Source organism: Callorhinus ursinus, unplaced genomic scaffold (assembly GCF_003265705.2).
Source record: "Callorhinus ursinus isolate GAN/ISIS: 27379988/994484 unplaced genomic scaffold, GSC_fseal_2.0 scaffold25, whole genome shotgun sequence".
Taxonomy (NCBI): Eukaryota; Metazoa; Chordata; class Mammalia; order Carnivora; family Otariidae; genus Callorhinus; species Callorhinus ursinus.
The window spans coordinates 30192498-30217730 of NW_027397087.1; the positions used below are offsets into that span (position 1 = coordinate 30192498).

At 50.5% G+C, this 25233-nt stretch overlaps 1 protein-coding gene across 1 annotated transcript; it reads right to left on the bottom strand.

Annotated features, from left to right (window-relative positions):
* Positions 1–223: 223 nt before the first annotated feature.
* On the bottom strand, positions 224–20905 carry CILP (cartilage intermediate layer protein). The gene is made up of 9 exons (XM_073877455.1): positions 20835–20905; positions 12840–13002; positions 10986–11078; positions 10045–10314; positions 8376–8555; positions 7662–7976; positions 6756–6864; positions 5914–6071; positions 224–3262 (listed from the first exon to the last, which is right to left on the bottom strand). Exons 1-9 carry the CDS (start codon positions 20859–20861, stop codon positions 894–896), a joined length of 3684 nt encoding a protein of 1227 aa, XP_073733556.1. The 5' UTR covers positions 20862–20905; the 3' UTR covers positions 224–893.
* Positions 20906–25233: the final 4328 nt, after the last annotated feature.

A 25233-nucleotide genomic window follows, 5' to 3' on the forward strand; every position in this document is an offset into this window, starting at 1 on the left:
CAAAATGAGCATTTATTGACATCTGCTCTGGGGTACACTGGGCTTCTAGGAAGAACAAAAGTAAATGTAAAGGGAAATGCACTAAGATAATTAGCAACCTATCGCAGTTGTGGATGTGAAATGTTCTTTCCAGACTTGGCAGAGGAGCTACAATTACCCTGTATCCAACAGCTTAACATGGAATGTATACTAGAGTTCCAAACTCAGCAAAGAAATAAATAAGTTATTTACATTTCAAGTAAAAATATTGTAGTTTATTCCTTTATTTCACCGCCGTTTATATGTGTCAACTGTGATAGAGGTCTTTCTGACATCCTATAGACCAAGGCCAAGAAATATGCCTTATATTGGTTACTTGGTCTTTAACATCAGGTTATCATTTTTTTTTTTTTTAAGATTTTATTTATTTGACAGAGAGAGACACGGTGAGAGAGGGAACACAAGTTCGGAGAGGGAGAGAGGGAGAAGCAGGCCTCCTGCTGAGCAGGGAGCCCGATATGGGGCTCAAACCCAGGACCCTGGGATCATGACCCGAGCTGAAGGCAGACGCTTAACAACTGAGCCACCCAGGCACCCCCAGGTTATCATTATTGTAGAGGTGAGCAAAACCCTGCAAAAAGAGAAGCAAGTACATTTTCGTTGATGGCCATAGACTTTACCAATGGTTAATTTCTTGTGTTTCTTGTAAACAGGACAAAAAGACTTTATTTTGACATTTGGGGGGGGCAACGTGCCTATTAGTATCATGGGATAAAGACAGTAAATAAAGGCATGAAGAAACAAACAAGCAAACTGCACCAGAACAGATGTGCTTAAATTAACCAAGTGACAGTTTATGCATCAGTCTCACAATGGCTGTTGCATGAGGTGGGGGAAGAAAAGTACCAAGAGATTTAGTTGCTCAGAGGCTGCGGAGCAACCCCAGGAAACCTCAGAGAGGCCCCTGCCTGGCGCTGGCCCTGGCCACGCCTACTAGCCCGTTGCTGTCTCCGTGAGGACACCCTTCCTCTGACAGTGTTTGTGGCAGGGGGCCGAGCAGGGGGGCTTTGGAGGTACTGGAAGGCACTCTGGCGGCCCACCTGCCTCTCTATGCAGTTGAAGGTGAGGGCCACTCCCACGTTGCTCTTCATGACTCTGGAGGAGCCATCGGATGTGCCATCAAAGCACCGGCCAAGTGCAATCTCCTTGGCCGTGTGAGGGTCCTGGTCAGTGACAGTATAGATGCCATAGTTGTGGCCCAGTGGATCCAGGGGTGCCAGCATGGTGTACTCACTGGTGTCATTGTTGACTGCTAGTGGTAGGTGGTTGACCAGGTACTCGTGAAGCATGGAGTTTACACTGGCTCGATGGCAGCTGCCCTGAGGGATGACCTTCACCAGTGTGCGGTCCACACGGTCCTGGTCATAGAGCATCCCACTGCACTTGAACTCTAAACAGGCAGATGAGACATTGGGCTGGTCCCTGTCTCGTGTGCTCTTCACATCCCGGATTCCATACAGCTTCCCCACTGTCTGCCGGTGGGTGCCCCCCATGTTGTGGGATCGCACGTTCACCTCCACTGGCCCCACGATCTTCACCTTGATGTAGCAGGCCCTGAACTCCATTGGCTTGGGCCACCATGCCAGGTAGTCTTCAGTCCAGCTCATAGGGTCATCCTCGTTGAAGGGGACAGTGTTGTAGTCATACCGATCCCCCTCAATCTGGTAGAACCGGAAGTGGGCAGCACTGGGTGGTGCCTCCTCACATGCCTGGAGGTTCTCAAAGGCATAGATGGGCCCATTGCCCTCCTCAGCTGAATTGGGCCTTGGCTTGGCCATGCTGATCTGGAAAGCTGTCTTCTTCACCTGTGGGTCCTCATGATCTGTCCGACGGTATTTGAGCTTATTGAGATAGGGCTGAGGGACACCAATTGCATTTGGGTTGAATTTAGGAGAAGACTGTACTGCTTCCAGTTCTTCCCCAGCCAGGCTTGCCAAGACATAGGCGGAATAGGCATCAGGGGACTGGTCATCACAGAACGCAGGCAGACAGGCCCCATTGGGCCCAGTGATGACACTGTCAAAGCGGCCCCAGGCCCTGGGGTTGGATGAGAAGCCAGTCCCGGGCTCCAGGTTGATCACAGAGACCACAACCCCCTGGATCTGCTCACTTGGCAGGAACCTCTCACTCCTGTAGGCCCTAACCTTGATAAAGCACCTCCTGCTTTCTGGGACATCCAGATTAAAGAGCCTCCGTTCACGGATCTCCATATTGCCCACCAGGAAGGTTCTCTCTTCCCTTTTGCCCCGCCTTTGTCTTTCAAAACTGAAGTCACCTTCCTCCTCCCACAACCCTGTGTCTGGGTTGAGCGACCAGAGTTTCATTGTGGGCACATGTTCTGGCATCTTGACCTGGGTTGAGTCAAGGTGGACCTTCACCTTGCCAACATTAAGTGACTCTGAGGTGGCCTCGTCTGTGAAGTCCACAGAGAACATACCATATGTCCGAAGGGGGAAGGTGTCTCCTTCATCATTGATGAAGTTCAGGTCACTCTGGGCAGCCATGGCTGTGGAAATATTCCGGGGATCCAGGAAGGTCACACTGGCCTTTACTTTTCCTGTGTAGGGCTCCCCATTCTGCCTGTAGAAACTCTTGGATGGGATCTCCAGCTCAGCCATAGGGTCTTCTCCAGCCACCTCCCCTAGGGGGATAATGTTGGTGTCCATGGCCTCCAAGGTGATGGGCTCTTTCTTCCGAAGCATCTTGATCTCATGGAACACCGCACTCCCCTTCTTGTTGAAGGGCAGCACTTTAGTGGTGTTGACGAACTTCTGCATCCTGTCCACAAATGTGAGCACCAACCTCTCCGTGTCCTGGGGAACATGGAGGGTGAAAGTGCCTTTGTAGCCAGTCATGCTCACACGGTTGTTCCCCATGTACACGTGGCCAAAGCGCATGGGTTCCCCATTGTCAGCAGCACTGACGCGGCCACGCACAATACTCCGGGTCTCCGTACACCGCAGACAGCTGCACTCCATGGCCACCTTGGTGGGCAGGGTGTACCCGCTGCATTGGATCTCCCTCTCCTCAGTTTTGGAGATGCCACAGCAGTGCTCCACAGCATCCCGGCACCTGATCCCATTATCCTGCTGCCCTGCACAGGTCTTGACAGGGCAATGGCCCACGTCATAGTAGAAGGAGTTGGTGGCATTCTGGAAGCAATCATGGGGCAGCCGGATAAGGTAGCTCTCAGGGGTTGGATTGCAAGGAGTCTCATGAGCGGCTGTGGAGGGAAACAGTGTGAATATTAAAAGTAAGTCGTGTCCTACACAAAAGGGTACCTTTACCTCACCTCTCTGGAGGGCTTTATGGTTTTCAAAGTACTTGCATATCCATGATCCTGATTCTCACAGAACTCTTCTGAAGGAGAGGGAATAGCCATTTTTTTTATCATTTTTTATTTTATTTTTTTAAAGATTTTATTTATTTATTTGACAGAGAGAGACGAAGCGAAAGAAGGAACACAAGCAGGGTGTGTGGGAGAGGGAGAAGCAGGCTTCCTGCTGAGCAGGGAGCCCAATGTGGGGCTCGATCCCAGGACCTTGAAATCATGACCTGAGCCGAAGGCAGACGCTTAACGACTGAGCCACCCAGGCGCCCCTATCATTTTTTAAAAAGATTGTATTTATTTATTTGTCAGAGAGAGAGAGAGCACAAAGCAGGGGGAGTGGCAGGCAGAGGGAGAAGCAGGCTCCCCGCTGAGCAAGGAGCCCGATTGGGACTCAATCCCAGGACCCTGGGATCATGACCCGAGCTGAAGGCAGATGCTTAACCAACTGAACCACCCAGGTGTCCCTGGAATAGTTATTATTAATCCCATTTTATATATATGGAAAGGGAGTTGGTTACTGAGACCATTAGAGTCATGGTTCTCAGTAGAGGGGTCTTGAAAATTTGTGAGAGTGTTTTGAGTTACCACTAAAATTGAGAGTGGGTGGGGTGGGGGCTGGGCCTTGCTGCCCTTTGTCCTGCGAGGGCCTGGCACTGCTCTGCATGAAGAATTTGTCTGCATGAAGTTCATGTATCCCAGCAGATAGTCATGTAGGTGGAAAACCTGTTTCAAATGAATAGGGCCTACTCTTTTTTATGTGGCTTTAACCATACGCTGAATTTTTAAAGAACGCAACTGCCATATAAATCAAGCTAAGATTGTGCTTGGTTTAGCTTGGAACTATACCAAGAATTGTTCCTTGTCTCAGGAAAACTGCGTACCTGCAGCAGCATTACCTAAGGAATGTGAACCACCAATATTATACTCCTGTATCCATCAGGATTTGTAGCTGTTCTATTCATGGTGACTGGATTTAAGTGCAAGTGTCTGACCTCTGGGTTAGCCTTCTCATGTTGTTATGCCAAAAACATTTATGCTTTGAAATATATACACTGTCTGAAATATATACAGTGTTTTGAATTAGAGTTACTTTCTTTTTTCTTTATGTTATAGTTCAGACCATGGGCACATGTATTTAGAAATCATATGTAGTTATTGTCTATCAGTTTGACTTCAGAATGGTAAGGCAGTGTTACAGATAACTGTCACAGGTGGGAACATTGGTTTTATGGATTGGGAACCACTGTGGAGAGGGCTCCACATCTCCTCTCCAGTAGCCCCAATGCCCTGCGTCCTGTCTGCCCTGAGGTCTTGTGCTCAGTGTTCTCGGAGTCCATGAAATATTCCAGAATCCTTCCAATAAATTTTCTCTCTCCTGCCTTTTGTTTAGTTTTATTTAGGCCAGTTATTATTATTATTATTATTATTTTATTTGAGAGAGAGAGCAAGAGAGAACATGAACAGGAGGGAGGGGCAGAGGGAGAAGGAGAAGCAGACTCCCCACAGAGCAGGGAACCAGAGGCAGGGCTCGATCCCAGGACTCCAGGATCATTACCTGAGTGGAAGGCAGACACCCAACCCATTAAGCCACCCAGGCGCCCCTAGGCCAACTATTAAGATCTCCTCCTCCCCGCCCTCCCACCCCCCACTTTGCAAGTACAGGTTCCTGATTGGTCTTGGCCTCGAGTCTCTCCCCCTCCAGATCACTTCTGAAAGCCAGCTCTAATCAGGTCACCCTTTTCTGTAAACCTTAGCTCACGCTGGCCCCTCAATCCAGAGGGGCCAGCCCTCTAGACCTCCATACACACAGTCCTTGGCCATTTTTCAAGGCCAGGGTTTCACAACATTGGCTGCAAATTAGAATCACCTGGGGGAGATTTTAATCTGTGCATGCCTAGACCATATCCCAAACCCATGACATCAGACTCTGTGGAGGTAAGACCCAGTCATCAGTATTTTAAAAAATTCAGCAGGTGATCCCAATGAGTAGCCAAGGCTGTGACCCACTATTTAAACTCCAGCTGAAAAGCTGACCCCTCAAGCAGTCATCCAAGTTCACTCACACTGAAAGGTCTCTGTGTCTCATCTTTTTCTTTTTCTTTTTTTTAAAGATTTTATTTATTTATTTGACAGATAGAGACACAGCGAGAGAGGGAACACAAGCAGGGAGAGTTGGAGAGGAAGAAGCAGGCTTCCCACCGAGCAGGGAGCCTGATGCGGGGCTCGATCCCAGGACCCTGGGATCATGATCTGAGCCAAAGGCAAACGCCTGAGGACTGAGCCACCCAGGCGCTCCTCTGTGTCTCATCTTATCTCCTGTTTCAGTGCATTTTTCTATCTCTATTTATTTGTCTCTTATTTCTGTTTCACCCTCTTGGACTGGCAGCTCCGTGAGGGTAGGATTCAGGACTGTGAGATCTTTGTATCCTAGAGGGCATAGCACTGTGCACAGCACAGAAAAGCCCGACCTTTTACTGCCCAGATATGGCCACTTGGGTGCTCCCCCGGCCCTGTGGCACACGCGGGGACGCTGACAGGCTTACCTATGACAGTCAGCTGGGCCACTTGCGACTTCATAGCCCCAGCGTCACTCTGTGCCTTGCAGAAGTACTCGCCAGCCTGGTCCTGTTGCAGGTTCCTTAGCACCAGCTTACTCTCATGCTTGTAGAGGGAGGGGTCCAGGAGCGTGTCATTGTGGTACCTGCAAGGAATGGAGCAGAGCCTGAGGGGATGGTGGGAAAGCAGGTGCCCCTGGGGAGAGGGCCAGGAGCCAGCTGCCAGGGAGGCAGATGATGCCTGGGGCCCTGCAGATGCTAACACCACCTGTGATTTAGCTCATCCAAGAGCACTGACTGGCCTGGGAGTCAAGGGACTTCATTCTGAGTCCCAGCCTCACTACTACCTGGCTGTGGATCCTTGGACAAATCATCTCACCTCTCTGAGCTTTAGCCTCCTGGTCTGTGATTCCCTAGCTGACTTCACAGAATTGCTGGAGCATCAGACAAGACAATGGCTGTGAAATAAATATCTGTGAAGGCTAGAGGACTCAGCCCTCGGGGACTCTGACCTTGTGTGCTTTTGGGAGGGGAAGCAGGGCTGGGGAACCTTGTTCTGTGTCCCAGGGATATCCAAGTCAGGACCCTGAGACCAGAGCTGCTCTGTGGGGACCCTAGCGGCAAGAAGATAATAACAGGGCTGGCTGGTTGATGGGGTGGCCTCAACCCCACTGGCTCCCACTTACAAATGCCAACCTGTGGGCTCTGTGCTAAGGCCTTCCTAATAACTTTATCCTGTTGGTTATTGTTATGATTAATAAGTCCAGACCCAATGTAAGAAACGTCTGGTCCCCAGGAAGACTTGGCAAGGAAACTGGCAGAACACTCACCAGAAATACTTGTCTGGACTGGGCTTCCCCGTGGCCTTACAGCACAGGGACACACTCTGCCCAGCTCTCCGTGCTTTTGTCTCTGGGTTCATCACGATGTATGGAATCTCTGGGACAGGAGACAAGAAATGGTGATTTGTTTTTTTTCTCTGTGGCAGATAGTCTAGAGCCTTGTTCCCTCAAGTTTTTTGGCGTGTGTTAAAATTGTATGACTTTACGCCTCCTCCCACTCCTAGCTCCTCTCTAACGGAAGTGGTCCAGAATGGAGTCCACCCACTCCACACCCTCGGCCTAGGATCAGCTTCTGCATCCTCTCAAGCAGCATTTGGGTGGGGCGGTAAAGAACCAAGGGGACCTTGTGCAAGCCAAGATTCCTAAGCATTGCCTTTGGGACAGAGCTGGCTGTTTTGAATAGTGCAATACTCCCATTCTGTTGCCTCCAGCAGAATATGCTGGCTATTCTGCACCATTTCTGGATTCCCCCAGCCTCTCTATAAACTCCAAATCTCATAATGTATTATAATTGACTATTTTAGATAAGGTGGCCAGGGAAGAATTCATACACTTGAGAGAGCAAGCCCTGTCAACATCTGTGGGAAGAATACTCCAAGCAGTGGATATAGCAAGTGCAAGGGCCCTGAGGCAGGAGTGTGTGTGCCTGCATGTTTGAGGAACAGATAGGAGGCTATTCTGGCTGGAGTAGAGTGACTCACAGTGGGGATGGAAGGGAGAGTAATGGAAGAGGAGAACAGAGAAGTATGGGGGAGCCAGATGATGTAGAGCCTTGTGGGTCATGGTAAGGATTTGGGAATTTACTCTGTAAGCTGCAAAGCCAGCTCTTAACACTATGATCCCTTTATTTAAAAGCCTAGCCTTCCTGCCCAGCCCTCCCCCAGAGAACAGTACCTGCCCTCATGAACTCTGCATTGACAGTGGCTGTTTTTAGGCTAGTCCTGGGCATCGTGAGCATGATGGGGGCAAACTTGGCCTTTGTGATCTTCAGAATGCTTTTGCCATCAGGGCACAAGCCAGGGATTCGGAACCTCCCATTGCTGTCTGTCTTGGCCAGTGGCTTAGGCGTCTTAGTCAGCAGGTAGACAGTGGCCCCTGAGGCTGGGGCACCCCCAGGGAGGGAGACAGCTCCGTGTAGCATGAAGTCCTGGCACATGCAGGCATCACAGTCAGCATTCACCTGGCCCATGGGGCAGGTCAGGTCACAGGCTATGGAAGAAGGGGCCACATCAGGAGGGCTTATGTGGATTCTGGCTCTCCTTCAGGCACATCTCAGCCTATGGACTCACATACGCTTCCCCTCCCCCTTAGGTCTTTGTTACCTTTCCTTATCAGCCTGCATGACTAATTCCTGTTCATCCTTCAAGACTTAGCCCAGGACACTTCCTCCAGGAAGCCATCCTTGATTCCCCTAAGTTAAAATTGACCCTGCTCTGTGCTCCCACATTATCCTCTACATCCCCCATCAGAGCACATAACAGATGCTCATTTAATACTTGGTGAATGAATGAATGAATGAATCATTCTCAGTCTGACCCTCTGCCCTATCCTTCTAGGCTGGTTCAGCTCAGTTGCATGCCTTCCCAGCACCTGGAGCAAGAGTAGTACCTGTACAGGCCTGGTCTATGCAGAGTCGGCCCTCCTCAGAGGCCTCATTGCAGAGTGAAACAGTCTCTGCCAAGCAGGTGCGTGTTCGGGTCTGGACTCCAGTGTGACCACAAGCAGCAGAACACTTGCTCCAGCGAGACCATGGGCTCCAGATGCGCTCTGTGTCTTGGCGCAGGGACCCTGCAAAGAGGATCAGCGGATGGTCTGACTTGCCTCCCGAGGGAACTCTGTCAGGAAATCTGCCCCTGAGGCTGTTTTATCTCAGAGAGACAGGGTCTCTGTTCACATCAGAGACATCATTGATATTTATATTTACTGCAATGACTTTTCCAACAGATGAAAGTCAAGAGTCCTGAGGAAGTGGTGTCTCTAATTTGCACAGAGGTACCAGATGGGCCAGGGGTGGCTCTTAGAGGGACTTGCTGGCCAAGCACTGGGACCTGGATATGCTGTCCTAGGATGTGCAGGGATAGCACCATCTTCCCGCTCCATCAGTGTGGAAACAGTCATATGTTCCTGTGAAAGGGCTCCGTCCCAGTCAGGGTCCGGGACCTCAGTGACTCAGACCTCACGCTTCCCCACCCCCTCACCTCTGCTCTGAGGCCTGTGTGCAGGAATGGGGACCTCCGACCTTGCCCAGCCTGAGTTCCCACTCTGGATGACCACCACTGCCACCTGGGCCTGTGGGGTCAGGCTGTGCGCACCCACCCAGAGAGGGAGGGTGACCGTCTGAGAAGTGGACAGTCTTGCAGCTGGCTCTGTATTATCCTATGTGGAGAGGGAGGATGTCGTGCATGAACTCTTGGACTCTGTAAACACCGATGTGAGTTCAAATTCCAGCTCCCCACTTCTCAGCTGCAGAATCGTGAGAAATTACCTAACCTCTCCAGGCCTGGAGTAACTTGTCAAAATGGAGATTCCTCACAGGTCACTTATAAAGACTGAGTAATGACTATAACGAGCCCAGTGTCTGGCACATAAGGGCAATAATAGAAACTAACACTGAGTGAATGTTCACCTGGGTTAAACCCGCTACATCCATTGTCTCATTTAATTCTCATAATAACCCACATCAAGGTGTATTCATATTTACTAATTTTTTTACCTGTTCTATTGGTGAGAAACCTGAGGCTCAGAGAGCTTCAAAAAATTTGCCCAAGGGGTGCCTGGGTGGCTCAGTCAGTTGAGCATCTTCCTTCCACTCCTGATCTGGGTCCTGGGATCTGCATCAGGCTTCCTGCTCAGCAGGGAGCCTGCTTCTCCCTCTCCCTCTGCCCCTCCCCACCGCTCATTCTCCCTCTCAAATAAATAAATAAAATCTTTAAAAAATAATAATAAAATTGAATTTAAAAAAAAAAGAAAATTTGCCTAAGGAACACAGTTCAGATGGTAGGCCCAAGATTCAAACGCAAGCAGCCCAACTCCGGAGCCTGTGGTCTTCACCTCTGTGCCACTCACACTCAATAAGTGGATTGAACGGAAAGTATCCATTGGCACAGAACATTCTTGGGAAGATCATGGCTCTCATGACATTAATGTGTTTCTCTGAGGGAGTCAAAGCCTGTGCATGCGTGTGATATCCAGAGTTCCCGTGGCCAGCTGCCAATCCTGGCCTCTCCCTGTGCCGAGGCTGGTGGGAGGCAGGGGCTCAGGGACTGTCCGGGCTCACCTGGTGGGCAGAGGAAGCGCACGGTGTAATTGGAGCAGTTCTGGCCAGGCCGCTGCTCCCTGTTGAGGCACCAGAAGCCCTCACGGAGACTGCCATGGACCACCTGGCCAGTGCTGCCCGCAGGCATCCAGTCGGTGGTCCGAGCCTCTAGCCGCAGGGGCCGAGCACACACACGGTCCCCATAGTAGAATTGAATGGCATCCAGCCGCTCATAGTCACCCTGCCCCCCTGGGTGGTCGATGTTGAACCATGTTGTCCACTCACCAGGACCTGAGAGGTAGAGGCAGGTCAGGGAGGAGCCAGGCCCCAGAGCCTCAAGGGGAGCTCCATCCTTCTTTTCTGCTTAACTCCTGGGACTCACTCCCAATACCTCTCACCCACCTCCATTGGTCTCGGATGCTGTCGCATCTATCTCTCCAGCATCCCTCCAGCCTTTTAACCTTCCGCTCCCGCCACTCCATTAAAGCTCTCAGCAGCCTGGCTCTACCATGCCAGTAACTCCCTGCCTGGTCTCTCTACTTCCAAGTTTCCCTCTTCCCACCCCCGCCCCTCCCCGACACTGCAGTCAGGGTGAGCTTTCTCCGGGTGGCTTGGACCCCACCACTCACCAGCTTTGAATCCCTTAGCCAGGCATTGAGGGTGAGCTGGTGAGCTGGCCCCGGCTCTCTCTCCATCCCCCCCCCCCCCCCCCCCCCATCTCCCACCAGCCTGTGCTCTGGCCCCAGCAAGCTCTATAGCATTCCTGAATATGTCAGGCAGCTTCACATTCTAAGCTGTCCTATTTCCTAGGTCTATCTGCCTGGACAGAGATGTCGGTTAAATGCCTTGTAAAAGTGGGTTTCCATGGAAACCAGGACACTGTGCCCTGGCTTCAGAGATTCTCCCAGCAAGCTCAGTAAAGAACCCCTCTCTTGATCCTCCCTGTTCCAGCCACAACTCACTTTCCAGAGAGTCAACAGGCTTGGCAAAGATGCTGGAGGTCCTCCTCCCAGGCTGGACTCTTCTTACGGACTGGGTGAGCATCGTCTGCCTCCCTGAGGGCAAGGAGGAGAAAGTGAGAGGCCAGGACTGTTAGTTACAAGGGCCCAGCAGCATCCTGCTACCCCAGCCTTTCAAGATGCAGGGAAGCAGGTGATGTGGTGGAGGTAGCATGAGCACTGGACATGGGTTCAAATCTCCACTCTGCCACTACCTAGCTGTGCAACCTCACGGAACCTTTATTCTTCTAATTGCGTTTCCCAAAACACAGGGCTGCATTAACAATTGCTACATTGTAGGGTTCCGGTGCCCATTCAGGGTGATAGTGAATGTAAAGAGACCTGGCATGGAGCGAGTGCATGCTCAGCAGATGTAGTTGTCTTATTGCTCTTGTTCTAAAAATGGATCATCAGATGCTGCTGAGCCACCAGTGGGCTGGGGCTCCTATGTTAGGATCTGGGCCTGTCCTTCTTGGCAGAATGGAGCCTTATTTTCCTCATCTATACAATGGAGATATTAATTCCCACCTCAGAGGATGGTGGTCCACTTGGTGTGAGAATTTCATGAGGTGGCCCAAATAAACATCCCTGAAGTATACAGAGATTGAGAGTGTGAGTTCCAGAGGCTCTGCCATGTCCTGTTTGACCTTGAGGCAGATACTTTACTCATTTGACCCCTGTTCCCTCATCATAAAGTGAGGATAAGAATAGTTCTTGCCTCAAAGGATTCCGGAGATTAAATAAGCTCATTCATAAAATCCACTGAGAGCAATGCCTAACACGGTGTTTGCTGGGTAAGTGTTAGCAACTCCTAAAGATGGGTACAGGGTCCTCAGGCCACAAGCAACTTCCAGCCCCACCCCATCTGAGGCTGGATTGGGGGCTCCTGAGGGGGGAAGGGGAAGGAGAGCAGAGAGCAGACAAGCTTTGAAAGGCAATTAATTCTCATGGGAGGAGCCAAATCAGAATTCTCTCTGCTGCTTAATTGGGGTGATAGGGGCTTTTTTAATCAAACTAATCTGATTTCCCCTCAGATGGCTGAATGTTAATCATTTTCACAAACGGCAGCTGTCAGGATGGAAAGGGCAAGGTGGGAGCTGGGCGCGCATGGGGTTTGGCAAAATGGTGAGACAGGCTTTGTTCCTGTGCAAGGGCTCACAAAGGCTGCAGGGCATGCAGCTTTACAAGAGGGCTTTGAGCATTTTTTGCCCTACTTGAGTAGGTCATTAGAAATCAGGAGAGGCAGGGGTGATGCAAGAGAGCATACAGGGCAGGGCTGGGAGCAATGATGCTCAGGTGCACCAGGCATATGCCCTCTACCTGTTCCTTCTGGAACTCAGGGTCACCAGAGGATGGGGTCAGAGGGGACCAGAAGGGGGTCTGGAATCTGTGAAATTCGGCTGCATGGTCTAAATGAAATTGAGCTTTAAGCGAGAAGAATTTTGATGAAACTAAAACCAGATCACACCCAACCTGCTTCTGAGAACCCGGTGATCCCTTGTGATTCCCTTTTGCTTTGACTGCCAGGAATCTCAGAGCTAAATTTAGCACCCAGCAGGGATAACCCTCATCCTTTTTCCTCCCTTTGAGTGACAGCTAATCCCCCCCCCTCATTTAAAAGATTCTGTCCTGTGGGTTTTAATATTGGGAACTATCTCAAATTCTCTGGGAAAACAGCAGGATATAAATTATTAATAAGTCTATAGACCAGCCTGAGATCTTAAGGCCATTGCTGTGGCCCATAGTTGGGTCCCAGATCAGATATGACTTCACTATGACAAGTAGAGGCTTGGGAGAGAGCAGACACTTAGCCCATACCCGACACAGAGGTGACTTCCAGGACCAGGAAGAAGAACACCCAGGCCTTGGTCCCCACCATCTTTTCCCCAGGCCCTGTGGGAAACATGGCAGGAGATGGGTGCTTCAGAGTTGGGACCCCCTTGGAACGTAGTCCCCTGGGAAGTTTCTCAGATCCAATGACCTGCGAAGAAACAAAGCTTATCAGGTTCCACGTTTCTGTCATCTCTTACTGCCTGAGCAGAACTATTTTTTGACCTATCGGGGGTGGATGGGTAGACAGAATAAAGTCTCATGGGAGGTAACACCTCCCCAGTTGTGAATCTGGGCAGCTTGGGAGGTGCAGAGGCTCAGGACTTGAGTTCAAGTAAGGCAAACCTGGATTCAGATCCAGGCTCCAGGACCCCATATCCAGATGGGGCACAAGGGAGAGCAGGGGTGAGGAGGTACCTTGTCAATGGGGAGGGGCTTGGGCTTACTCCCAGCAGCTTCTTGAGTGACTCATTTATCACTTCTAAGACCTGGGCTTGGGGGCATGTTTCGCTACCCTTTGGTGGGGCTCACACTCTTGCACAAAGGGGCTACCCATGAACACTGTGCAGCCCAGCCCTGACTGCCACGGCCCCTCACAGGACGTGCAAGCTGGAGGGCACAGATGCTTCAGATGCACGACCTCCATGAACACATTCCCAGATGTGCACAGGCTGCAGCTGGAACACATTTCTGGCCTGTTTGGTGGGGCCTAGCTGGGAGTTACACAGCCAGGAGCTCCCTGAAGGAGAGCAGAGGGGACACACTGTGTGAAGCTAGGGCTCCCCAATAACTGCTAAGCATGGGTCAGGGGCTGTAGGAACCAGGAGAGACAAGTGGGCCTGACAATAAAGGCAAAGATCCGTGGGGGTGTGGCCCAGGCTCTTGTTCATTTTTTATCTCTCCCCAGAGCTCTGGCCAACCCGGAATCTGACCAGTTCCTGGAGATTCAAAAGTGACTCCCTTCAACATCCAAAGTCCAGGGTGTGGTGGGAAAGAGGAGATTCCTTTTTTTCCGGAAAAAAAAAAAAAGATCCAAAAGCACTTGGCTGTCCCAGAAGAATAAACCAATCCCACATTGCAGATCTTTTAGCTCTAAGCCTACTAACCTCCCCCTCAACCCCCACTCCCCGCTCCGCCACCACCGTTTTCTCAGTCAAGGGAACAGAGGCATGGGGGTCCCCAAGGTCCCCATCGTGTGTCTTACCCCAAGCTCCTGGGCTCGGAGCAGGGAGCTGAGTGCTACGCAGCATTCAGTCTGAGACCAGTCTGAGACTGTCTGGGAGGCCAAGGTGGCCTGAGGCACCTTGTGGAAAAACCATTTCCCATCTGGCAGGCCACGGAAGTTTCCTCAGCATATGCTCTGTTAGTTAGGCTCCCCATCCCACGCTCCTCAGAACTCTCGGACAAAGCAGACTGGCTGACCGCAAGAAAAAAGCAGACACCCAGAGGTACAGACCCTGACTGGGACCATTTGAGAGTCCCTGACCTCAGGTGAAGGACGGGGAGGACTTTGGACCAATGGGGGGAAAAGAGAGAACTTCAAAGCAGAAAGGGGGGAATCTTCTTTGGGGGAGATGCAGGGTGATCAGGGGAGGGCAGGAGTAGCTGAGCGGGGCAGGGAAATGCAGGCATGGGGTGAGGAAAATGGGAGTGGAGCTCACCGTGTCCTGAGCGGGACTCCTCAGCTGGGGGGTTCTAGTCTTCGTCTCTCCTGTCCAGCGGCCAGGCCTTATATAGCGCAGCTGGTGGCTCAGCCCATGGCAGTGTGCCAGGGGGAGCGCGGCGAAACCAGATCTGAGCGCAGGGAAGCTCAGCCTCCCCGTCCCCTCCCCACATCCCCTGGAGCTCCCAGAGGCCTGGATTTCACTTCCAGATCCTTAGGGGGAGAGGCTGCAGGACCTGGGGAGAGGCCAGGTGGGCAGCGGCCTGGGGCTCCACAGACCGGAGTGGAGAGACACATGGAGGGGTAGGGTGGGCACTGGGAGCAGCCCTGGGAAGGGGCCAAGGGCTATTCTACATCTGGGCAGCATTTCATGGCTGGCGGGGGGCGGGGGGTGGGGGTGTATGCTCTTGCCTAAGCTTTGCTTGCTGATCCCCCACATTCCCCTGACCCGCCCCTACAGAGAAAGAACTTTGCTGGTGTTAGCACATACTCCAAACTCTCTTAGGCACGTAAGTCACCTGGTCTCCCAACTGGGGGTGCCTGGTCTGAGCTGGGCGACTACTCAGCTTCTCTGGCCACTGCGGGAACACTCAGAGAAATTTAGAGGACACAGGATTTCACCTGGTGAGAACAGTTCTTCCCTGCCCCTACCTGTTCTGTCTATGCGGGTGCCTGTCTATGTCCACTGGACCCCAGAGGCCCTGCATATAGACTCTCCGTGACCTTGCCGGACGGTCATAGATTTGTGCGTGTGTATGTGCCTGACTTCAGGTATAGGGCCTACTGCGCATGCACAGCCTTACCCATAGGTGGCGTAAGCAGCTGTCTGGGCTTCTGGACTTGAGCAGCGGCCCAGCCAGCAGCCCACAGGAGTCTGCCTGTCCGCCCAGGCAGCGGCCAACTCTAATGCATAGCTTTAGCATGCATTAGAATCCCCTGGAGGGCTGACTGCTGGGCCCCACACCGAGTTTCTGATTCAGTATGTCTGAGGTGAGTCCTGAGACTGTATTCCTAACAACTCCCAGGTGATATTGATGGTTCATGGACCACATTAGAGTCCCAGCTGGAGGCAGAAGATGGGGAGGGGTTGTCCTAGCAACCACAGCAAGAGCTGCTAGGACCCCTCTCATGTGCCAGGCTCATCGGGCCTAGGCTGGGCTTCCTGCCTCATGCCAGGGCTTGGAGATGGAGGCCTGGTCCCAATGGCCTCTAATACCAAGTGTCGGCTCACTCGTTCCATACACCCTCATTAAGCTCCTATTCATGGCAGGCTTTAGGTTGGGCACTGGGAGGCCACAACGGAGGAATCATGTCCTTGCATTCAGAGGAATGAGCCTCACATGGTAATGATCTCCTAGTGAGGAGTGCAGACCCTCGTCCAGAGGGCTGGGTATGTGTGCTTGTGTGTGTCTGTGTCTTTGTCTCTGAGGGTGTGTGTGTGTGTAAGCTTGAGTTTAGGAACTCTGTTTCTCTGAGCATCACCCTAGACATGGGCTGCTGGGAGAGAGGGTGCGTATGGAAGAAGGATGTTGAGCAGCAATGGCCTGCGAGCTGACCTAAAGCACTGATCTGGTTTGCTTTTTCTCCTGGAGCCTGGTCTCCCTTGCAGCCCCTAGCCCTTGGCCCATAGATTCTGTAGCCAGCCCCAGTCTCGTCCAATTTGTTGTCAGAGTCAAACCATGAAGTAGCTACACCGTGGCTTTGAAGGCTATCTGAACTGAGTGAAGTCCGTAAGAGCTCTACTAGTCTGGGGCACCTGGGTGGCACAGTCGGTTAAGCCTCCGACTCTCGGTTCGGCTCAGGTCGTAATCACAGGGTCATGAGATCAAGCCCTGAGTCGGGCTCTATGCTCAGCATGGAGTCTGCTTAAGACTCTCTCTCCCTCTCTTTCTGCCCCTCCCTGCCCCCTCTCGCTCAAATAAATAAATAAATCTTTTTTTAAAAAAGAACTCTACTTGTCTGGGGACAGACAAAGACTGAACTGCAATAGCCAGATCAAAGGACAGGAGAAAAATAGGAACTTGGGGGTCAAAAGCCTAGTACTGGCTCTATTGCTTGTTCTGATGTATGACCTTGGACAAGCAATGACCTGGGCCTCAGTGTTCCCACCCGTGCAACAAAAATTTGGACTGAGCAAGCTCCAAGGCCCTCACCAGTGCTGGCAAGGTTGATAAGATGCTAACAACAAACATTGTAGGGAGGAGAGAGAGGAAAACATGACAGCTGCAAGAAGTCTGGCCAGGGATCAAGATGGAGGCCAGAGAAGCAATGTGACCACTGAGGCTGGGGAAAGAGAGCAAGGTATACAGGAGAGGGAGGTGGGGGGAAGTAAACCAGAGGATCAGAAGTCAAGGTCAGGATAATCAGTTGCTTTTCAAGGCCTCCACTCTAGAATCCAAGGGTATGTGAAAGAGGCCTCCCCAGCCTCCCAACTGTACCCTCTCTTCTCTGTCGGTAGTGGGAGGCAGAATACCCGATGGGGTGAGGGTTTGGCAAAATGGAGCCCTTTAGGCCACGAATCCTGCCTGAGTCTCCTTGGTTGGCCCAGAACTCACACTGAAGACCCCACTTCCCTAGCCCCAAATGGTCAGTGTCACGGTTGGCACAGGGCTGAAGGACTGTGTGCTAGAGTCCCTGGGTTCCAATCCCAACCCTGCCATTTGTGTTCCTCCAGCTCATGTCCTCCCTCCCTCCCTCCCCCCTCCCACCACCACCTACTCCACCCCCAATCAAAGCATCCTTTCCTGTCCCAAGTGGGATGGAGCTGTGAGACGTGCAGGACTAGACTGGAGGGAATCTGAGTCTGCCCCCACTGCCCCGCTCAGAATTCCTTTGAGGAAGAAGAGGCCTGCTGTCCTCAGTCAGGATAGACAGGGCTTGGGAGGTAGCCACAGATCTGGACTGTCAGGGCCTGGCCTGGATAGGTCAGCCCTAGCCACAAGTGGCCATCTGGGGCTTCCACAGGCCAGGCTAGTCTGTAGCAGCTCCAAGCCCCTGCCTGGAACACACTGGAAACCTATCAATCACTCCCACCCCTGTCCAAGGGATCAAGGGGCTTGGAGCCCAGTTTAGCCCGGCCACCTGCGTCCTAAGCCTATGGCCGCAGTCCCCACCCTGCTGAGGGGAAAGGAGCTTGGGAACACTGGGGGGTGAGGGGGTGGGGGGAGGAGGGTCTGATGTGCTCCTGGTGGCTCCAGAAGGTGCTCTGCCTCTAGCATGCTCTCTGACCCCTCTCCCACAGTCCCATTATCGCCCCCGCTGTGGCCTGAGGAGGCTTGGCAGGCCTGGGTAGGGATAGGCCGCTGGTGATTGCCGGGGACTGGAGGCCTTGAGTGCAGCTCTGAGTGACAATCAGGGGCTGCTGAGTCAGCACTTGGAAGCCCAGAAACCCAGAGTCCAGGGCAGTGGGAGAGCTCACTCTCTGGCCTCGTTCTCCTTGTCCTGTGTACAGTCTGTCACTGTCCCACCTCTGTGCCTTTATAGTTTTATTCCTCACTTTCTGTATCTTGAAATACAACCCTTCCTCCCCATCAGTGTGAGGGTCCCCATCTCTCTGAGGCCTATCTCTGTCTCCTCCTTCCTGCCGTCTCTGACCCCCAGGCCCACCCTGATTATCCCTTCCAGGATAACGTTCAATCGCGTGTGGTTGGCACTCTAATTTACAAAGCACGTTCACGGTCATCATCTTCAGCCTCACAGCAGATCCGTGAGGCGGGGATGATCACACCCATTTTACAGAGGAGAATCTGAGGCTCCAAGAGGTGAAGTCACTCAGACGCAGGAGGTCTTAACTCAAAGTTGCCCCTAGAAAACAGTGATCTAGTGTAGACCTTGTCATGCGCCCTCAGCTCAGATGAACCCCCATGGAAATCACATTCCAACTATATGCTCCTCAGTGAGAACATGCTCAAATAGTCTGACTCTGCCGGCCTGGCACACAGAGCCTGTTTCCTATACATCCAAAGATATTCCCATCTAACACAATCCAGCTATCATACTGTGGCCACAAATGCTCTGCAACTCTCCCAGCATGAAGAGGAGTCTATTTACTCACTCCTTTGACCTGCGCCGGCTTTGTCACTTGCTTTGAGCAAAGGAATATGACAGAAGTGATGCTTTACAAGTTCTGGAGTTTAGACCTCAAGAGACCTTCACTCTCTTGGAACACTGTCCTGAGACCACCCTGTAAGGAAGTCAATCTATCCTACTGGAGGATGAGAGACCACATGGAGGAGCACTAAGGTCCCCAGCGAACAGCTAGACAGGTGGGCCATCTTGAACTTTCCACCACACTAGTTGCATGAGTGAGCCCAAATAAGACCAGCAGAGGAATGGTCCAGCCAACCCACAGAATCATGAGAAATAATAAATTTTTATTAAAGAACCACTGAGTTTTGGGGTGGTTTGTTACACTGCAGTAGATGACTGGCACACCAAGAGTAAAAGCTTTTTCCATTGCAGTCGGAAAAGCACAACTCAGACTGGTTTAAGCAGAAAAGAAATCCGATGGCTCTCCTAACTGTCGTCCTAGGGAAAACTGGATCCAGGTACTCAGACAGCATTAGGGCTGTTCTCTTCTCAGATCTCAACAGCTTCCTCTGAGATGGCTTTATTCTCAAGGAGGGTGTAGCAGTCTGTATTTTCCGAAGAGGGCTACAGCAATGGCTTCCGTCGCACATGTTCTTGTTCAATGTGACGGTGCTATTCTGCCATCAAGAGAGAGAGTCTCATTTCCCTCCCCTTGAATCTGCACTGGCCTATGACTGGCTTGCAACCAAGAATGAGGTGGACTTCTAAGGCTACACACAAAAGGTCACACAGCTTCCTCTTGGATCTCTTGGGACATTCACTCTAGGGGGAAAGCCAGCTGCCATGTGGGAAGTCTAACTACCCTGAGACCACCATTCTGGAGAGCCCTGGTGTAGAGTCCTGGTCAGTAGTCCCAGCCGAGCCCAGACTTCCATCCCTTCCTACCAAGGCACCAAACGTGAGTATAGCTATCTTGGACAGACCAGACCAGCCCATCTACCAGATGAGTACCACTGAGGGGCCTCAACTGATGTCACAAAAAGTAGAATTACCCACTCTAGTCCTACATGAAGTCCTGACCTATAGGTCATTTAAGCCACTAAGATTTGGGGTATTTTGTCACACAGCACTAGTAACTAGAGTAGAGCTGTTTCCATGTGGTATCTTCCAGAAGCTCCAGGCTCCTTCTTAGCACGTCTCAAATCTCCAGGGGAAGGAAAGTGTCTCTTCCCCAATTGTTCCAGCAGTTCTGGGAGAGGCCCTCCTTGACCCATTCCTGACCCAGTCCCTGTAACCATGGGATGGAAAGCTCTGATAAGCCCATTTCTGGAGCCAGAGGTAGATCAGCCCCACTGGAGTCACAGGGACTGATCTTTCCCAAAGGAAAATTGTGGTGCAAAAATGGATGTTGGGAAGAAAAAAAATCACATGTACGTACTAAAAACACAACCACAATCATAAGCACCCTTATCCTAGGAGGGGTTGACCCGAAATGCCTAACTACTAACTTTGATATCAGGAGTTGAGTCTTGATATCAAGAGACTACTTTCACAGCTATCAGCCTGGAGAGTTTACCTTCCATTTGTTCTGTTACAAACCTACCCATGTGTGACTCCTCTCCACCTTGTAACCACATCAACACATCCCAGTAGAGCTGAGCAAAACTGAAACACCATAACTCCAGCTTAGGAAATGGAAGAAAAAGAAAGAAACCTGTGAGCACCTTGTCTTACTTTGTGCAGGTCTTAGGTTGGAGCAAATTCCCACAGAATGGGCTATGGGTCCAGCAGATACCCCAAAACATGTCCAGTAGAGCACTCCACCTTGCATTAATATGCTTACTGTCACCACAGAATGCTCCTCCAGCTTAAACCAGGGCCACCCCACTGTCCCCCTGGTGCATCCACCACAGACACAGCCTTACATTCACACACAGCGTCTCTCGAGCTTACCGTAATTACAACATGTTCGCGACCCGTTGTTTTCACCACAGACTATGGGATTCCCGTGCTGTCCCCAGAGTGTTCACCAAGCTTGGCATGGTGTGCTCACATTCACCACAGTGCCTTTACCACACTTAGAGTTTGCTCACACCCAGTGACATTGTAGTGTTTACTGCATGAACCAGTGAGTTCATATTCTATACGTGGACATCATAGAGGGCTCAGCGCCCCCAGTATTTCTCAGAAACATCTACAGTCATGATTTTGTGTGGGATCAGGGGTGCGCACTCACTGGGGTGTTCTCTCAAGAGTGTTCACATACCCCTCCCCTGACTTGTCACACTCACCATGACGTGTCTGCACTGGTTGTTCATGAAATTCAACCCGAGCACCTACCAAGACTCTGCTGCTTGTTTCCTGTGACCCGAGGCCTCTTTTCGTGACTCCCTTAAGACGGCCCAGGTGGCTCTGTGTGTGGTATGGCCTCAGCTCTGACCAAGATGCTGGCAGTCCAAAAGAGCCTGAGGCAGTGATGGGGGCGGCCTTGCTCAGGGATGAGGTGAGGTGGATGCTGTGTAGAAGTCCTCTCTGGCAGTAAATTCTGGTGACTCGCAGCTGCTTTACGGGCTAGAGCTATGGAAAGTTGAGTGTGAGGAGCCTCCCTCTTTCCAAGCAGACTCTTTCGCCCACACAGCACCTGGATCGTAAGGATCTGGGACTCCCAACAGCCAGGGTGAGCAGGAGGGAGGAAGGGGCAATGGAGGTTAGAAAGGCCCTGGTGAGCAGGCCTAGCCAGACAGGGTGGGACAGAGGGAGAGAGACAGACACGTGGGCCCCTGACCCCATTCATAGTGGGCTGGCCTTTTGTTTCCAGAAGCCAAGCAGCATTCCGGGAGGCCGAATTGGGGCATTTCCCCCCCAGAAGAACAAGAGCTTTAATGACAGGATGTTGGGCAGCGACAGGGAAGGCAGAGAAAGGGAAGAAGACATTTGAATACCACTCTGCATTTTTAAAAATTGAAGTATAATCTTCACCATTTCGAATGCACAAGTCTGTGAGTTTTAATGAATGCAAACAATCAGGTAACCACCGTCACATCAAGATAGAAAATATTACCGGCCCCTTTATAGTCAACCCCTCCCTCCATGTTCAGCTGCTGACAACCGCTGGTTTTCTTTCCCTGGAGTTTTGCCTTTTCGATAATGTCACATAAATGGAATCCTTTGGTATGAGCTTTTTAAGTTTGCCTTCTTTCACTTAGTATAATCATCCATGTTGTTGAATGTGCCAATAATTCAATTCCTTTTTATTGCCAAGTAGTATTCCATTGTGTGACCATACATGGTTTATCTATCCATTCACCACTTGAAGAATGAGTGGGTGGTTTCCACTTCTTAGCAGTTACATTTTAGCTATAAATTTTTGTGTAAACATGTTTCTCATTTCTTTGGGGTAAATACGTAAGAGTGGGATCACTAGGTTACACATTAAGTGTATGTTTAATCTTATAAAAAACTGCCAAACTGCTTTCCAGAGGGACTGGACCATTTACATTCCTACCAGCAATATGTGAGAGTCCCAGGTGCTCAGCCTTCTCATCCACACTTGATACTATCAGTTTCAGGTTTGTTTTTAGCCCTCTGAATAGGATTCGTAGTGTGATTTCATTCTGGTTTTAATTTGCATTTCTCTGGTGACCAGTGATGTTGAGCATCTTTTTGTATTCTTATTTGTCGTGCATAGATCTTCTTGGGTGAAAAGTCTGTTCAAATAACTTCCTCCTTTTTAATTGGGTTGTTGTTTTATTATAGGTATCCGCGTTTCTCAAAAGTTCACCTTACACCAGTTCACTTTTACAAAAGGACCTACATTAGTACCTGTTTTCACTAGCCGAGTGAAATCCAAAGATGATATTCAGTTCCACAAAGTGAAAAAAAAAAGGCAAAAATAATGTTCAGCGTCTGTTTTGTAGTGAGCAACGCGCACTCGAGCAGCCGGAGTGGCGCCACCTAGCCCCTTCTCTGGGAACTACACTCAGCATCTCAGCAGCAAGCCGCCATTGTTTTCAACCGTGCCTGTGAGCATCTGGGCCTTATCTTGATATAGTTTGTGCTTCTGTTAGCAAGATGTGTCCTAAGACATCAGAAAATCCTAAAAGAGGTTACTTTTTGGTTTGGGAAGGCTCAAACTTTTTTCCCTATAAATTAATGGTAATTGCTTCTTCATCTTACATCATTTTGGCTTAAGAAAATTTTTACAGGGGCACCTGGGTGGTTCAGTCGTTGAGTGTCTGCCTTCCGCTCATGTCATGATCTCAGGGTCCTGGGATCGAGCCCCACATCGGGCTCCCTGCTTGGTGGGAAGCCTGCTTCTCCCTCTCCCACTCCCCCTGCTTGTGTTCTCTCTCTGTCAAATGGATGAATAAAATCTTTTAAAAAAAGAAAAAAAAAGTTTTTAAGGAACCCTCTACTTTCGGGGAGTGGGGGAAACCTGTATTGAGTATATATATTCTGGGTATAAGTCTTTTATCAGATATGTCTCTTGAAAATTTTTTCCCAATCTGTAGCTTGCTTTTCATTTTCTTAATAAGTGTCTTTCTGATGAGTGGAAGTTCTTAATTTTGATGAAGTCCAATTCATCAATTTTTTTATTTTGTGGACCGTGCTTTTTATTTTGTGGGCTGTGTTGGATCTAAGAAATCTTCGCCTAATCCACAGTCACAAAGATTTCCTTCTGTTTTCTCCAGGATTTTTTTAGTTTTGGGTTTTACCTATGGTTCATTTTTAACTACTTTCTGCATATAGTACAAAGTGTAGGCCAAGGTTCATTTTTTTTGCATGTGAATGTGCAATTATTCCAGCACTATTTGTTGAAAAGACTCTCCTTTCTCTTGAACAAGCTTTATATATATATTTTTAACACTATGGCTCTTTGAGGCATTGACACCAACACCCTTGGGTTTTCTTACACAAAAGTCAGTAGCATAGCAGGAATGAATGCTTCTCTTACCTGATCCCAAAACAGGACAGCTTATGCCTGAATAAGACACAGACTTTTTGGGACGCCTGGGTGGCTCAGTTGGTTAAGCATCTGCCTCCGGCTCGGGTCATGATCCCAGAGTCCTGGGATCAAGTCCCACATCCGGCCCCTTGCTCAGCAGGGTTTCTCCCTCTGCCTGCCGCTCCCCCCTGCTTGTGCTCTCTCTCTCTCTCTGTGATAAATAAATAAATAAATAAATAAAACAGACTTTTCAATGGAACAGCTCTTTGAGCTTTTACTTACAGCCCCTCTGCTCTCCCAGGACTGAGTGAGACACGAGTCAGCTGAGAACCGCACCAGGAGACTGCAATGACTGCTAAGCACAATCTAGGTCCAGAACTGCTTCTTTTCTCTGATGACTCTCCTATATCCCCAGAGACTCCTTGGTCAAAGAGGTTCTGGATCCTCTGCTCTCAACTTATCATCCTCCATCAAACAGAGAATGCCCTGAGAAAGCATCAGCCATCTTTACCTTTCTGGCTGCTTTCACCTGTCAAAGTTGCTGGTGATTTTCATTTTAGCCTGATCATAATCAGTTAAGGAGAAAGCACTTCTCACTTGGTAGAGTATGTGACTTTTGATCTTGGGGTTGTGACTTTGAGCCCCATGTTGGCATAAAGATTACTTAAAAAAAAAAAGCGCCTTCTTTCAAGACCTGGATCTTGGGGAAGCTTAGGAACTTGAACCCAGGCCGGGTCTCCAAATTCCCAGTCCTCCGATCTTTCCATTTTCCCACAATGGCCTCTCATACAAGATGATGGCGTGAGGTCGCTGCTTTCTGGGATGCCAGGGGGATGAGAGGGCTCCTTAACTGGCTATACACTTCTGGGAGCAGATCATTCTAAGGAAAAAAAAAAAAAAAAAGAAAGCTTATAAAAATAGCCAAAGTCAGGAGCTGGGGCTGGGCCCCTCTGGGGCAGGTCCCCCTCTCACAGGCTGCCTGGTATTTCTCCCGTGGTGTGTCTGCTTCTGTCTTTGTGGCAGCTCCACTTACTTCTTATTCCTGATGGCTTCATTTCCTGCATTTTCTTAGTTCAAGTCCCAGCAGAATCATTCTGATGGACTCAGCTAGTTCCCACCCTCACCCCCTACAGGGTGGAGCCTTTCCCATGAAGCCCTTCACCAGTCACCAGCTGGCCTATGGTTGGGCTGGATTTAGGTCAGATGCTCAGCCTGAGCCTATCAGTGGTCACTCCTAGCCAAACCCAATGGTGGTACTACTTCCTCAAGTAGGGGACTGGGGATGGGCAGTTACAGGTAAAAGGGGATTTGAGGTGTGGTGGCACCATGAGGGTTACCAGTGCAATATGAGGGTTTATCCTCATTCCAGAAACATGCACACACATGCCCTGAGCGCTCAGCCGCATCTCTCCCCTCCCTCTGAGCCTCCCCGGCCCCAGCCTCCAGTTTCCCACGTGGCTCCACCCTAAGTTGAAGAGCTCTTTGCTCCACCTGGGAAAGCTGTGTCTTCCCTCACTTGAGCTCCTAAAGGGTAAGGACTGTGTCTTACGTATCCCTGGGTCCCCAGCACCTGGCTCAACATCATAAATTCATAGATCTCAAAGAGGGGAAAGGGCTTACCTAAGGCCTCTCATGGAGGCAGGGGCAGAACTAGGTGAAACCCAGATCTCCTGTTCCAAATCTAGGCCCCTCTCTGCATTCAGGAGGGCGCCTGGCATCTCCCAGAGATGTGAAAGTAGGGGACT

Bases quoted from the DNA above. Each gene is read 5' to 3' on its own strand.
- CILP (XM_073877455.1), bottom strand. From the start codon at position 20,861: ATGAACAACCAGTGCAGACACGTCATG. The intron at 10,315-10,985 runs GTGAGTTGTGGC...TCTACCTCTCAG, and splicing joins GCCTGTTGACTCTCTGGAAA to GTCCTGGTGAGTGGACAACA. The intron at 7,977-8,375 runs GTACTACTCTTG...CTTCTTCCATAG, and splicing joins CATAGACCAGGCCTGTACAG to CCTGTGACCTGACCTGCCCC.